Source organism: Muscardinus avellanarius, assembly GCF_963383645.1.
Source record: "Muscardinus avellanarius genome assembly, chromosome: 7".
Classification (NCBI taxonomy): Eukaryota; Metazoa; Chordata; class Mammalia; order Rodentia; family Gliridae; genus Muscardinus; species Muscardinus avellanarius.
This window is the reverse complement of record NC_137793.1, coordinates 74,893,568-74,910,253: the sequence shown is the minus strand read 5'-3', so window position 1 is coordinate 74,910,253 and position 16,686 is coordinate 74,893,568. Positions and strand designations below refer to the sequence as shown.

General features: G+C 38.1%; 1 protein-coding gene across 2 annotated transcripts in view; it reads right to left on the bottom strand.

The window, feature by feature from the left end:
• Positions 1–16,686, bottom strand: part of USH2A (usherin) — a gene marked incomplete at both ends in the record, with an annotated part of 871,783 nt that overhangs the window by 10,507 nt on the left and 844,590 nt on the right. For both annotated transcript variants that reach the window (XM_080698222.1, XM_080698223.1), the window contains 3 exons: positions 2,641–2,885; positions 6,268–6,351; positions 8,268–8,444. In XM_080698222.1, the coding sequence (XP_080554348.1) occupies positions 2,641–2,885; positions 6,268–6,351; positions 8,268–8,444 (506 nt within the window). The remainder of the gene's footprint in view (positions 1–2,640; positions 2,886–6,267; positions 6,352–8,267; positions 8,445–16,686) is intronic.

Here is a 16,686-nt window from a genome sequence, read left to right as displayed (position 1 = left end):
TATAGTTGGAACCTAGAATGTGTCATAAGATAAATTCTAGCTGCTCTAAACATCCAGGAATTCTGAAGTAACTGGTACAATCATTGAAATCTTTCTGCTTATCAGTCTACGCAGCATGCGGAATTTCATGCATTCATGCAGCACACATGGGTACCTCAAAGTGCATGGTGTAACTTTTCAGGGTGACATTGCTGGACACGTCAGATATATCAGCCACAGAGTCAAACTGAGAAAAAATGAGGGCATCAGTCCTTGTTTAAAAACAAGCATAATCATTCATTTGTGTGAGTGTGTGTATAGTTTACAATTAAAACACAGAAAGTGAAAATTATTTGCATATAGTGATTAAGGTGAGTACCACTGGAGTTTTTTGTTTAGTATTAAAGAGATAGGATCTTCAAACCAGTACTTAAAGTACAAGTAAAACCTGCATGTAATCTTGGCTATACTGTATATTGTGACCTTGAAAAATGTTAGCAAAATACAGAAAGCACTTAAACTATGGCACCTCTGCCTACATTTCTGTTCAGAGTGGAGAAAAGTCCTCTTGCCAGTTGGTATCTGATATGCAAAGGTTATCTGGTGCAAGGGCAGGTTGCTTTGGAAAGGGTAGCACCAGCACCAAGACCAGAGGTACTGGATGAGGGAAGAGTGTGTGTGTTGCGTGGTTATGTCTCCTTCACCCACTCAAGTGGCGAGGGAATCACCTGGGAAATGGAGCAGGTGACTGAAGCTTGTTCCTCTTCAGATTCTTTGCCCTTGGTTCTGAGTAGGTGAGGAGACTATGACCCGCATGACTCTTCCTTCTAATGCAAACCACATTCCCTTTAATTTGGCTAGCTTTGACTCCCTGATCTCCAACTCTGTGAAAGTAGTTTGGCTCTAAAATATATTTTTAAAAAAACAAGAGAATAGCCAGTGTGATGCTGTATGCTTGTAATCCCAGTACTTGGGAGGCGGAGACAGGAGAATTGCAAATTTGAGGCCAGTTTCAGCAATTTAGCAATACACTTTCAAATTATTTTTTTGGGGGGGGTTGCTAAAGGTTGAGTCCAAGGGCATTCTACCCCCCAAAACTAACACTCCCACCCCTATTTTATCTTTTAATTTGGAAATAAGATCTCTCTTGTTTGGTCTGGGTTGATGAGAGTTGCACAACTTGCTGAAACTGTCCTTCAATCTGTAATCTCTCTATCTCAGCCTCCTACGTACTGGAATTATAGGTGTGTAACACCATACCTGGCAAGATACTGTTTCAAATCTTTGTAAAAAATCTTTAGGAGCTGAGGGTGTAGCTCTGAGGTAGAATGCCCCTGGCTTTAATCTCTAGTACCAAAACCACAAACAAACAAACAAAATCCAAAATAAATGAACACTTGCAGGTACATTTTGTCAATTGGAATGAAATTAAATTGTGATGGGACAGGTTCTGGGACAATTGCTCAATACCCTGCAATATTTAAGATATCAATTTTGCTCACTCTATGGGGCTGGAATGTGCCACCTCATGGTGGAGGATGAGCCAGTTCTCCAGGCCTAGACCAGTGACCCCATTCTTCCTCCTCACACCTCACTCAGCTGGAAAACTTGGTGAAAGTTAACTAGCTTGGTGCCATTCTGATTTTGCCTGATGCTGGAGGGTACACAGGAACAGGGGATTTCAATCCTTTTGTGTGCTTGTCCCATGGGTGGGGCCTTACCCCACCCCAACCTTCACTTTCCTAACCTGGGAGTGGATGGTCCGCAGTTCTGAGCCATGCATCCTCAGTGGCCAGGGCTCTCTTGACTGAGCCCTTCTAGCACTTATTCCCAATATTCTATTTTTAAAATCTATCTATCATCCATTTATTATCTATCTATCTATCTACCTATTTATCATCTATCATCTATCTTTCTATGTTTGGTATTGAAGCTAGGGGTATTCTACCTCTGACCTATACCCTCAGCCCTATTTCATTTGTTATTTGAAAACAGCATCTCATTAAGTTGCTGAGAACTTCACTAAGTTGCTGGGGCTGTCCTTGAATCTGCAGTATTCCTGTCTCAGGTTCCTAAGTACTAGGATTACAGATATGCACCACCACACCTAGCTCCCCTATCTCCCATTTTTACTTTTAATCTCTCCCAATCAACAGTAATAGAACCTATACATTCACAGGTGATTTTAATATACAAATCTTTTTCACCATCCCAAATTACAACCATAAAGCAGAGATATTCATTCTTGGTTAATCACTAAAGTCAATTTTTAAATAAAAAGATGAAAAAAAAATCTTCAGGTCCCATCCAAGACCAATGAAATTATCAAACCTTTTGAGATAAGTCTCAAGTAATGATTTTTGGTTTTAGTGCTGGGGATTGAACCCAGAGCCTCATGAATGCTAAACAGATGCTCATCCAATGAACTACACCCCCATCCAGGGGTACTTTTTTTTTTTTTTAAGCTTTCCAAGTGATTTTAATCAGCAAAAGTTGAAGAAGCTATTCTAGCTTGAGTCTTTCTTGGTCCCCACATTTAGTGAAACATTTAGTGAAAAATGTCATCTAGTTTCTCGTTAGTATGGCTGTGGAAATATTTCCTCCTGGAAGAAAAGCAAGTTGGCCAGTGATAGGAAAAGGGCCACACCCTTGCATACATACCAGCTGAGTTTCCCCTGGTGGGTAGACACTCAATGGTGACATCCTCTTCTGAAGAGGTACCAGTGGGGGTCTTTCTCTGATATACGGTTCCCTTTGGATTTTTCTTTGTAGTATCAGTGACAGAAAAATGGCTAACAAGATCAAGCCCAGCACTGCCATTAACATGATGAACCACAGCTCACTGTAGAACTCAGTGCTTCTGCTCCCTGAGCCTTTCTTTTCTCCAGGAGTTGTTAGCACCAGGCCTGCAAAACCCAGGGAAAGAAAAGGGACTTAGAAGGCTGTTTTTTTTTTTTATCTCTGGCCCTGTTATTTGATAGTAGTTGAAAGCCATGTATGTTGGGTGCTCATTGGCCTGTGTGCAGGCTGCAGTGGTGGCTTAGCCTGCTCTGGGTTAGAGTAGAGTAGGATGGCAGCCCTCCAGAGACCTTACCAATATTCCTGGCATTGCCATTTGGCCATTTGGGTTGGAAATCACTGCTGCCTTGGAAAATCCTTGGGAAAGACAGTTGGGTGAACTTTTTTTTTTTTTTTTTTAAATGTGATTGCATCCAGGGGTATTATACTTTGTAATTCTATCCACAGGTGTTTGTACTTCTATTTTTTAAATTTTGAAACAGGGTCTTGGTGAGTTGCTGAATCTTGCCTTGAACTTGCAATCCTCCTGTGTCTGTTTCCCACATACTAGATGTGTGTGTGTCACTGCACCCAGTTGTGGAGTGGGGAGCAAGTTTTAGAAGTATTTACACAGCTTGGTATAGTGGCACATGCATGTAATCCCAGTAGTTGTGAGGCTGAGACAGGATTGAAGGTCTAAGATCAGCCTCAGCAAATTAGTGAGACTCCAAACAACCTAGTGAGACCCTGTTTCAAAACAAAACAAATTTTTTAAAAGGTTAAGGGCATAGATGTGAGGTAGAATATGCTTGAGTCCCAGTATCGAGAGAAAGGAAGAGAGAGAGGGAGAGGGAGAGGAAGAGAGAGAGAGAGAGAGGAAAAAGGAGATTTACCCAAACTTGAGGGCATGAAGTCCTTTCTTGAGCAGTGAAGCAGTGAGCTCTTCAAGGGGTTATTGACACAGAATTCCATACATTGTCAATGTTGTGGACATCCAAAGTCCCCTCACTTCAGCAATTTCATTCTTGAAAACTTTTCTGCACACTGGGTTTTGAGACATCAGGCCCCAGTTTTTATTGTGATATTAGCAGCCTGTGCTTAATAACATGTGGTCCTTACAGGACTTGTCCCCTGGCTTCTCTGCTAAGTAGCAAAACCAGTGCAAGGCACCACTCATATGCACTAGGAAAGATTCCTATGGAAAGACATCCTTCAGTGGTGTGACTGCTTGGTGTGATTTTCTGCACAAGAGGCTAATGAAATTAGTTCACATTTGCTAAGCATTCACCCTGTGCCAGGTCCTGTGCTGAGGGCTTTGCAGAGTTGAAGGGCTTTGTGTGCATAAGGTGTAGCTGATGATCGGGGGCATACAGAAGAAAGGCGTACAGGGATTACAGCAGGGCAACCTATGGCTGAGGAATCACACTGTGAGCATGGCAAGCCAAGCAGGAGGAGGTCTTAGATGAGAATTTCAGCCAGCTGCTTGCTGGGCCAGCTCAGACTCCTGTTGACTGATATGGTTTGATCCCCCCCTTCTGCTTTCTCATTTCTGAAATGAAGAGTTAGAGCCAAAGGTCTGATCAAGCTCTGGCAGGCAGGAGTTCCCTTTATTAGGAACCATTGTGTGTTGTCTGATTAAAAGCAAACCTTGGACATACACAGAAGAGTTGAGTTTCTTCTGGGTAGGAACTCCAGAAACTGATCTGATGGGCTCAGTGGGCCTCTTGCTTCGGAGCCTGCAGGGGATGGAGGGTGGTGTGCCTGAGGGAATCCTCAAAAGGGAAACAGCCCTTGGAACAGTCAGAGGAAATGAGGTCTCTGCCTCTTTCCTGCTTGAAGGCTGCCTTTAGGCAATGGGACAGGAATGTTTTAGAAGCCATATGATAAAAATTAAAACTGACTCTGGGTACCAGCTGGGCAGCCCATCTTGGAATCAGCACAGCCCTGAATTCTTTCCCACTGCTCTGCCCAGAGCCCAGCCTCCAGACATGAGAGCCTTTGCTCACAGCTCTGGGTAACACCAGACACCTTAGTTCTTATTCAGGAGCTGACCAGGAATTTCTCCTCTTTTAGAAAGAACTTACAGTCAGCATGGTCTCTCTCTCTCTCTCTCTCTCTCTCTCTCTCTCTCTCTCTCTCTCTCTCTCTCTCTCTTCTCTGCTAACTACCCTTTCACTTTAAGGAATTCCACCTGTGCATCCACCTGTGCATCAGGCAGGTTCGTGATAACAGAATAGAACTCCAGTGGCTTAGCAAAAACTCCCCACCCCAAAAAAAATCAAGCCACCACCACTGTTAAAGTTAATCTCTTCCCAGTGATTGCCATGGGATGTGGTATTTGCCAACACATGGTCCTAGGCTCCTGTTGGGAAGGACTTACTGAAGAGCAGACACCTCAACCCCCAATTCTGGATCTTTGCTTGGGAAAATTTTTATAATAGTCACACTGAAGTGATACTTATGCACACCAACATTGGAGAACCATCACCAAAGAGAAAGTCTTTGTCCAGAGGTCAAAAAAGGAACCACATTTGACTTGTCATCTTAGTGAAAAGCTTGCAGAACATTCCTGAATAAATCCTTGTGTCCCTCTGGAGTTAGTTGCTAAGAGAATGCCCAATGAGTCTTCTCTGCCTCATAACTTCTATTAAATGAGAGGAAATAAATTATGTGAGAGGACACATGTTAGGTGTTGTAAGAAATTTTATATGGCACCCAGGCATGTAAAGTCTGGAAACACAGATGAATATTTTACAGATTAAAACTGTTTTTGGTAACATTATATTTGTTTACTTATGTTTCAGAATTTTGTGACATGTTTATTCTTTAATGTGTATAGGCATGCAAATTTGAGATAGTGTTCATTACTAGAATTTAAAACAAGGTCTCAGTCCCAAATCTGCTCTAATGAGAAGTATTTGGCATTCTGCTAACTTGCCCTTTGAAATTGTAAAGTATGGCATGTGTTAGATTCAAAGGTTATAGGTAGAACTAAATTTAAAAGATGCTCCTTAAAAATTATAGTTTAATCTCTTTAGCTAAATTACCTGGTATTAATAGTAAGTCATAATCTTTTATGAATGATATAGACAGAAATTTCCCAAGTTCATCATTTTAGATTCTGATTATAGAATATTATCATTAAGCTCAAAAAATTGACAAGAATATTTCCCTTCCTCTGATCTTTCTTTCTCTATAAATCATATTTTTGTACACAAAGTCATAAAACTCTTTAGTCAGAATTTGTGGTCAAGGGAACAGCTCAGTCAGATCTCTCTGGACTTTCCCATATGTATAATTCAATGACATGACATTTTAAAAGTATATCCTAACTCCCTGCCTGAAGTAAGTTCCATGAAGACTTAAAAATATTTATAACACTTTATACAATTCCTTCTATAAAGCTTTTGGGATTATATTGGTACAAGAGCATAGAAACAAATACATGTATGTTTATGAAGAACAAATGGGCAGTTGCCATGCTAGAAAGAATAGGCATTAAATGTTTACCCAATCCAGTAGATGTATCATATTGGATCAATGGCGACTTAGCGCTCCCTACATCTGTCACACAGATGACCTGGAAAAAGAAGGCTGGACAAAAGGAAGAGTAGTAAGTGACTCATTCATCAACAGCTACAAATAGGAACATTCTTTTAAAAAAGCAGTTCCTCATATGAAAAATATTAAAATACAATTCCAGAGCAAGTTGTGAGGTTTTACTTAATGCTATAGTTGGATGTTAATTGTCCCCTAAAGGCCCAGACTGGCACAATTGTGAAGTGGAACTTCTAAGAGGTAGGGCCTATTGGTTGGATTTTGAGTATTGAGGTGTTCCCTTAAAAGGAATTGTGGGATTTCCAGCTCTTTCCTCACTCTCTTTTGTTTACTGGCTGTGGGGTGAGTCATTTTTCTCGATTGTACACTCCTGACATGATGTGCTACTTTGCCGCTGTACCAAAGCCATGGGACTAATGGATCATAAAGCAGAACCTCCCAGACTGTGAGCCAGAATACACCTTTTCTCTTTATAGATGGATTATCTCAATATTTGTTATAGTGACAGAAAATTGACTAACATCTAATAGGCAAACTTATTTTTAATTGAAAAATCATCCAGAAAAAGAGCTATGATTAGTATAATAACTGCATATACATAAGTAATAGAGCTAAAGAAGATTAGGGATTACATAGCAAAAAAAAAAAACAAACAAGAATGATCAGAGGATCATGGAATAATTGTCTATATCTTATTGTGAATGTGTTTTAAACCCATTCCTTTAAAACATACAGGTGTACCTGCCACTAAGTGACCCCATTTCTTACTCAACAGAAAAACTCACAGGGATCTTGGAAAACACATGATCTATATTCCTTTTGCAGTAGCCAAAAACTTGCGACTCTTGCAAGGTCACACAGATGGTTAGTGGCCTGGTCAGGTGAAACCCAGATCTCCCAACTGTCAAGCCATCTTTCCATCACAACTAGCTGCATGTGTGACCAAGAACTGTAAGCATGAATACCTACAGCTGAATCATTGTAAACATGTTATTGTTAGGTTTTAAATACTACAAATGTAATGCTGGAGCTCACTGTTTACCTCTACCTTTCAGCCAAAATAAACAGTATTTTCAAGTCCACAAAAAACTTTCATCAATTAATTTATTGTTTAAATACATCTTGCTCAAAATAATTCCATAGCTATTGGTCCAGTGACCACACTAATTGCTAAAAATTCCTAATACCTTGTAAAGCTTTTTCTCATTTTAATTTAATAACAAGAAAGAGAAAAAATAATATTAAAATAAAGAGGCAGAAGAAATTCAGTCTTTGAGATTAAAAAAAGTGTTGTTCCTCAGAAACAGATACTAATGACATTTTTTTCCTTTTTTGATACTGGGAATTGAACCCAGGAGCATTCTACCTCTGAACTATACCATCATCCCTTTTTATTATTTTATTTTGAGACAAAGTCTCACTGGGTTGCAGAAGGTCTTGCTAAGTTGCTAAGGCTGATCTCAGTCTTGAGATTCTTCAATACCAGACTCATAAGTACTAAGATTACAGGCTTTCTTCAGGGACTGATACTGAGAGAGTTAAGGAAACCTCTTCCTTAGGTTCTTGAGAGATGGAGATGATCATTGGTTGATAGGGCTGTTTGAAGGCTGGGGATATAAAGAGAAATTCTCTGTAGTTCCTAAAATTGTATTATTTTGGAATATTTATTGACTACTCCTTGATGCATTTTTCTCATGAACTCAACCCACCCTCTGGTCTTGTTCCTTCTCGGGGGCACTCAGATCACACCCCAGATCTACATTTTAATCTAATTGCATACCTGGAAGCTGGGAAGGAAAGCTTTATTTACTCTGAGCTGTAATTCCCCTGAAGAAGTGGCCACTTACACAAAGATGTTTTAATGACAAGCATCTACTGGTCACCTTTCAGATTTAAAAAGGCACAAAGATGAAGAACTCTTATACCTTGAGAAATAAGAGTCATAAACTCACTTTTGTCTTCTGTTCTTGGTATGTAGAGGGTGGTGTCGAAGCCGCTATATACACGCTGGCCTCCATCCATCAACACATATTCTTTCAATTGGCCATTTAGAAGGAAAGAGCCACTCCAGTCCACCCATACCGCAGACAGGTTGCTGTCTACTGAAAATGGTGCTCGATACTGGGGCACTGCTAGGAGAAAGGTGAGGTTCAGAAATGGTAATCTCTGTAGGGTTGCATGGGTATTTTAAAAATATGAGCAAAAGTAGCTGGGCGTGGTGGTGCATGCTTGTAATCCCCGTGCTTGGGAGGCAGAGACAGGAGGATCACATAGGTTTGAAGCCAGCCTCTCTGGCTTAAGAGACCCTTTTTCCAAATAAAAATATAAAAATGGGTCTAGAGGCATAGCCCGGAGGGAGAAATGTTTCCAGGAACCCCAGTACCACCAAAAGAAAAAAAAAAGAGCAAAAGTAAATGTTCCAGCATTGCTACCCATGAAGAAGAAGATGAAGAAGAAGAAGAGGAAGAAGAAGGAGGAGGAGTAGGAGGAAGAGGAGGAAGGAGGAGGAGGAGGAGGAGGAGGAGGAGGAGGAGGAATAGGAGAAGGCTAAAGATGACAGAATAGAGGAAGGCAACATGGTTTGACTGCTTCAAGATTTAAAATTCAATCATATGGAAAACTTCTTCTTGGCAAGAAAAGAAAACAAAAGCAGTAAGAACACAAAAGAAGAAAGACAGAAGTTAAAGTTGACAGAGAACAGAAAGCAGAAGACAAAAACAAACAAACAACAATAACAACAAATGCCATCCATCTCCTTTGGTGAGCAGAGGCAGGCGCTATCCATATTGAAGCTGGTGGCTCCTGGCACCTGGCAGCTCTAAAGTCCAACTCCATCAAAAAAGAAGCATAATCTTGTCAAGTCAGTGATTGCAGAAAACCAACACTAAAAGCAATTGCATTATTCTCGTCACACTTTAATACCTCAAGACTACAACTCTCCAGACCATCCAGTCAAATCATCCAGCAAACTCCTGTGCTGTAGCTAAACTTGGACAAAGAAACAACAGGATCTTCCTGCAAGGACCCCAGTGGCTATAACTCACCTCATCAAGATCATTGTGAATCTATAGACCAACTAGCTAAAATGTCCAGTGAACTCCAGTGACTGTACCTGAATCTGTAGGGATGGATAAACTATAGACCCTTTCTACAGAAATTTGAGCAGTTATCTTCAGGATTGTGGTTTAAAACTGTCCTAGCAAGAACATGTGCAGCTATAGGGACTTATCTGGGAGTTAACAAACCTGCTAGGTCTGTGAGTTTGAAAAAACATCCATGAAGTGGTAGGGGTGGGGCTACAATCAGACACAGCAGAAACATGAATTAGCAGATAGTCCTTAGAAACACTAGAGTGGGTGGGACCTAGGGTAGGCAGTTCACTGTGCTCCATGAGGTCTCTAGTGATTATCACAGGACTGTCAGTAGTATGGTGAAATAACTCAGCCAGCCATGCTGTAGGCTAGGAAGACTATGAACTCTTGCTTGGTGCTGTTTGGGTGCCACAAGTACCAAGGTTTGTGACCAGCAACATCTCACGTGATAGCAGCTGCCCAGAGTAGCAGCAGTGTCCCTATGACTAAATGATTCAGACATCCAAGTCTCAGGCTCAGAACAGTATAATCCCTCCCTCCTTCAGTTTGGGCTCTGAAATCAGGGAGACCACAGGCCAAGGGCCAACAGAGTTTCAGGTGACTGCAGCTAGTGAAGCACCATTAGTGTCTCTGGGGCACTTTGAATCAGATAGCCATGCTGTAGGCTCAAAATGCAACACTCTCTTGGCCAGCAGAGTTTAGCATAAATGTCAATGGCTGACTCTTCTCCAGGTGATTGCAACCAGTAGATTAATAATAGTGTTACTGGGCCATCAAAGCTCAGCACAATGGGCCACAAGCATGGAACATCATGATCTCTGGTCCTGCTTAGCCTGTGTAGAGACCACAGATGCCAGAGGCCAGCACCATACAGTGTTTTATATGTTTGCAAACAGCAGAGTAGTAATGGTATCCTTTAAGCATTAAATTTCACCCAGCAGGATGCAGACTCTGAATGAAATGTTATAGTCTCTGGTCCTACTGAGTTTGGGCCTAGAGAGCAGAGATTGCCTGTGGCCAATCATAAACTCTTGCTTTCCTGCAATGACTAAGAACTATATCTTGTTAAAGAGGTTCTAAGGGCTAACTCAAAACTCTGGTGATATGAGACAGATTCATTAAGACAAATATATGCCTCTAGGCATTACTGTAAAGGGATAACAAATAGACATAAGACTCCCACATAAAAAGGAAGAGAATGACAAGACAAAAGAGATGCAAACCTGAGAATTCTGAAAACAGAATAATGAAGGTCAATGATGAAAAACCACAACTCAACAGCAAGGGATATCACTGATACTGATCTTCAGAAAATGCCAGAAAGAGAGTAGAAAATGTTGATTTTCAATATGACCAAATACCTCAGAAATAAAATCAAAGAAAGTGTACAGATAATAAAAAAATATCAGCAGAAAAATTAGGGACCTAAGTAGAAATCGAGAGGCCCTGTGTGAAATAAATAAGACAATAAATTAATTAAAGAGAGCAACAGAAACCACCTCTGGCAGACTAGACCATATAGAAAATAGAGTCTTGCTCTTGGAAGACAGCTCATTCAAAAATGACTACAAGGGAACAATGACGACATGATGAGAATATTCAAAAACTATGGGATAATATGAAATGACCTAACTTCTGGATAATAGGTATTAAAGAAAGTCAAGAAGCATAAATTGAGAGGACTAAAATTTCTTCAGAGAAATAATATTAGAAAATTACCAAAACATAGAAAAAGACTTGGATATTCACATATAGAAGACATTCAGATCAGAACTCTAATTATACATGATCGAATAACTTCTTCATGCCACAAAATAATCAAAATGACTAACATAGAAGTAAAAAAAAAAATCTATCCAGGCATGGTGGCATATACTTGTAATCTTAGCATTTGGGAAGCTGAGACAGGAGGATTGTGGTTCACAAACAGCCTCAGCTATTTAGTGAGGCCCATTGAAACTCAGTGAGACTCTGTTTCAAAGTAAAGAAAAAAAAAGTAGGTCTGGGGGTATAGCTCAGAGGTAGAATGCCCCTGGGTTCCATTCCCAGTACTGTAAAATAACATAAAATAAAATAAAATAAAGAAAGAAAGAAGGAAAGAAAAAACCTTAAATGACTGACAACAAACTAATGGCTTCATTTTAGGGGCAAAATAATAAGAATCACTCTGGAATCCTCAACCCAACTAATGAAAGTCAGGAGGACTGGTATGGTATACTCCAGAACCTGAGAGAAAATGACTTCCAACCCAAACTGCAATATCCAGCAAACATATGTTTCAGAATTAAAGGAGAAATAAAAACCTTCAAAGATAAACAAAAACAAAAATAATTCATGACTACCAAGACAACACTAGAGAAAATACAAAAAATCCTCCCTCAATTATAACATTGAATGTAGAAGGTCTAAACTCAAAAATTAAAGGACATAGACTGGCAATGTGGATTAAAGAACATAATTCACCTATATGCTGCTTGCAGAAAACTTACGTTGCAGGCAAAGATGTTTATAAGTCAAAAGTGAAAGTATGGAAAAAGATATTTCATACAAATTGAGGCTAAAAACAAGCAGGAGTAGCAACTTTCATATACAACAAAGAAGACTTTAAGCCAAATATTATCAGAAGAGGCAAAGTAGGTCACTTCTTACTAATAAAAGGAACAACCCAACAGGAAGATATAAACATTTATGCCCTAAATGTGGGCACACTCACTTTTATAAAACAAACTCTTCAGGACATTAGGTCTCAAATATACTCAGACACAATAATTTTGAGAGACTTCAACATACCACTCAAACCATTACATTGATCTTCCAGGCAAAAGATGAGTAAAAACTTTGGGAACCAAAGAACACTATAAAGAACATGAACCTAACAGACATAGAGGTTCATAACATAACCTAATAATAAAATATTCTGTATGTGTATACAGGATATTCCAACCAATAACAACTGAATACACATTCTCTCAGCTGCTCATGGAACCTTTTCCAAAATATATCATATTCTGGGCCACAAAGCAAGTATCAGCAACTTTAAAAAATATAATTCTTTGCATTTTTTCAGATCATTGTGGAATAAAAGTAGAAATCAATAGGAAGACCAAAAGAAATTATACAAATACATGAAAATTCAATGTTAGATTTCTGAATGAGTCCTGGATAATAGAAGAAATAAAAAATAAAAAGGTTCCTAAAATTAAATGAATATAGAGATACAACATACCAAAATCTATGGACTACTTCAAATGCAGTTTTAAGAGGAAAATTTATAGCACTTAGTGCTCACATAGGAAAAACAGAAAGTTATCAAGTAAAGAACATAATGACACACTTTAAGGACATCTAAACAGAAGAACAGACTAATACCAAAGCCAGTAGAAGGAAGAAAATAATGAAAATCAGAGCAAAAATTCATGAAATAGAGAACAACAAAAAATAAAAAATATCAACAAAGCAAAAAGTTAGTTCTTTGAAAAGATAAACTCTTCACCAACTTAACTAAAAGAGAGAATTGGTTCTAATTATTTAAATAAGAAATAAAAAGTGAGAAATCACCACAGACAATGAGGAAATCCAGAGGATCATCAGAAACTATTTTAAAAATTTATACTCTAATAAAATAGAAAACATAGAATAAATCCACAGATTTATAGACACATAAACCTACCTAAATTGAATTGAGAATGCAGAAAACCTTAACCAAACAATAAACAAGCAAAAAGATATAAATAGGTATCAAAGCCTTCCATCAAAACTATAGGTCCAGACCAATTCTCAGCTGACTTTTACAAAATCTTATAGACCACATAAACTTTATGCTTTACAAATTATTCCATGAAATAGAAAGAGATGAAAATTTTCTAAACTTTGTTTATAAGGCCAATTTCACCTTAATGCCAAAACTAAATAAAAATCCTTCTTTAAACTCAAAAATAAAGTATGGCTAAGTGGTGTAGCTCAGAGGTAGAGCACTCCTGGAGGTAAAGCTTCCCTAGGTTCAATTTCCAGGAAAGAAAGGAAGGAAATAAAAAGAAAGGAAGGAAGAAAGGAAGGAAGAAAGGAAGGAAGAGAGAGAAAGAGAGAGAAGTTGTACACCATGACCAAGTTGCCAAGTTGGTTTCATACCAGGGGTATAAGCCTGGTTCAACAAGAGCAAATCAATACATTTCATTCACCACATAAATAGAACTAAAGGCAAAAATCACAATCATCTCAATAGATGCTGAAAAAGCATTTGACAAAATACAACATCTATTCTTGTTAAAAAAAACACTGCATAGTATTAGAATAGAAGAAAGTTACTTCAATTTCATTAAGGCAATATACAATAAACCCAAAGACAACTGCAAGAATTCCCTTTAAAATCAAGAACAAGACAAGGATGCCTACTATTACAAGTTCTTTTTAATATAGTACTTGAGACTCTAGCCAAAGTGATAAGGCAAGAGAAGGAATCAAAAAGTTCAAATAGAAAAAAATGCACTGAAATGATCTCTATTTGCAGATGACATAATCCAATATTTAGAAGGCCCAAAATCTCAACCAAAAGACTTTTCCAGCTGACTAACAAATTCAGCAAAGTTCCATAATATAAAAATCAACCAGCCGGCCATGGTAGCACATGCTTGTAATCCCCCCCACTTGGGAGGTGGAGACAGGAGGATTGTGCTGGTTCAAAGCCAGCTTCGCTGCCTTAAGAGACCCTGTTTCCAAATAAAAATATAAAATAGGTCTGAGAGTGTAGTTGGAGGCAGAAGGGTTTCCAGGAACCCCAATACCACCAAAAAAAATCAATAAAAAAATCAGTAGCTTTTTAAATAGTTTAACCGTGAATCCACTGAGCCAGAAAACAGTTAAATTTAAAGTAATATCACAAGCAAAAAAATACCGTGGAATAAATCTAACCAAGGAGGTCAAAGACCTCTACAATGACAATTATATAAGACACTAAAGAAAGAAATTGAAGATCTTAGAAAAGAGAAAGATCTCTGTTCTTAGACAGGCAGAATAAATACTATCAAAATAGACATTCTATCAAAAGTGATATACAAGATTACATGCAATCTCTATTAAAATAGCAATGTTGTTCTCCTCAGAGGTAGCAAAATCAATCCTAAATTTCATATGGAAAGACAAAAGACCCAGAATAGCCAAAGTGATTCTCAGAAATAAAAATCATCCAGGAGGCATTATAATTCCTGACTTCAAAGTATACTACAGAGCTATAGTAATAAAAACATCATGACACTGGCACAGAAACAAATACGTAGACCAATAAAACAGAATAGAAGGAGCAGAAACAAATCCATACATATCCATTGAGTTTTGACAAAGGTACCAAAAACATACATTAAAGAAAAGATAGCTTTTTCAACAAATGTTGTTGGGAAAGCTACTTATTTGTAGCAAAATGGAATTAAATCCCTACCTCCCACCCTGCACAAGAGTCAACTCAAGATAGATCAAAGACCTGAAAATCCTGAATATTATACCAGAGACTTTTAAATTGTTAGAAGAGGGTAAATATCTAACATCTCCAACATAAAGGCAGAAGTAAAAACTTCCTCAATAAAACACCCAAAGCTCAGGAAACTAAAATAATGATTCATAAATGGATGGCATTAAACTAAAAAGTTTATATAAAAAGAAGCTCTCAGGAGTCAAAGAAGGAGCCTACAGAATGGTAGAAGATCTTTGCCCAGTATTCCTCTGATAGAGAACTAATTTCTACTGTATACATACTACTTAAAAGATTTAACACTAAAAAACCCTAATAATTTAATCAAGAAATAAGCAATTGAACTAAAAGAAAAACTTAACAAAGAAGAATTACAAATGGCCAATAAATATATGAAAAAATGTTCAACATCATTAGCAATCAGGAATATGCAAATTAAAATTACATTGGGATTCCATCTAACCTCAATTAGAATGGCAATCACCAAGAAGTCAAACAATAAATGCTGGTAAGGATGTGGGAAAATAGGAACACTTCCACATTTGCAATCCTACTTGTTGGTAGAATTGCAAATTAGTTTAGTCTCTATGGAGATCATTGTGGAGATTCCTCAGGACACTGGGAGTGGATCCACCATATCATTTGGCTATACCACTCCTGCGTATCTTTCCAAAGGGGCCTAAATCAGATTATAGGAATCCATACAGATTCATGTTTATAGTAACACAATTCATAATAGCCAAATTATGGAACCAACCTAGGTGTCCATCAACAAATGAAGGCATTATAAAAGTATGAGATATACACATAAAACAATTCTACTCAGTAATAAAGAACAAAATTATGTCACTTGCAGAAAAATGGATGTACCCAGAGTACATAATGGTCAATGAGATTAACCAGTCATAGAAAGCAAAGGATCATGTGTTTTCTCTCATATGTAGAAGCTATGAAGTAATTGAGATATGAAGTTCTTTAGATAATGGAGGAAAAACTCCAGTGGATCCACGGAGGTGGTCTAGCGAAGGGGGGGAAGGGAGGATCAATGAAGGAATAGCTTCCACCGTTAGGTACATATGTAAGAATACCAATGTCAATCTCAATATCTTGTGTGAGAAAGGAGGGAGGAGTGGGGAGGAAACCTGGGGAAAGATCATCAAGTGCTGGGTACATGTATATCACCATCACTGTGAACAACATTATTATATGAGACTGTAATGAACTAATAATAGTATAAAAATAAAAAAGTAGAAAAAGTCGTGTTGAGGTGAAAAAAAAAAGACACCCAGAGCATATGTGAAATGCTTTCTTGGCAAATTTGCACCTGCTTTCAAGAAAATCAATAGAGTGGTGTTTTATAAATACAGCTATTAACATACAATGGATATGCACACCAATATAACCCTGGTGCTCATATTTTGTTTCTTTCTCTCTCTTTTAACAGGTAAAGTGTCCTTAACACTATTACCTACAGTAGATAGCTATTTTTCATATCAAATCAATATTTACTGCTATAAAGTCCCAAGGACTAGATAAAGTTAATATATTTTTTTTCTCCAAACCAAATTGCTTAGATGGTGAATTATGTCCTTTTGGCACCCATTTATTTTTAAAGCTTTTTCTTGAAACATTAGTTTGTTTTCTAAGATAGTAAAAAAAAAACTTGCAAACAGCAATTCAATTATAATAATTCATTGGCCTGGCTAATCAATCAATAGCATAGTACATTAGTATATAATCAAGCTCGGGTCTCATAAGTACTATATCAGATATAGAAGCAACATTGTGAGCATTTTATGGGCATGTTATCTTCTCATT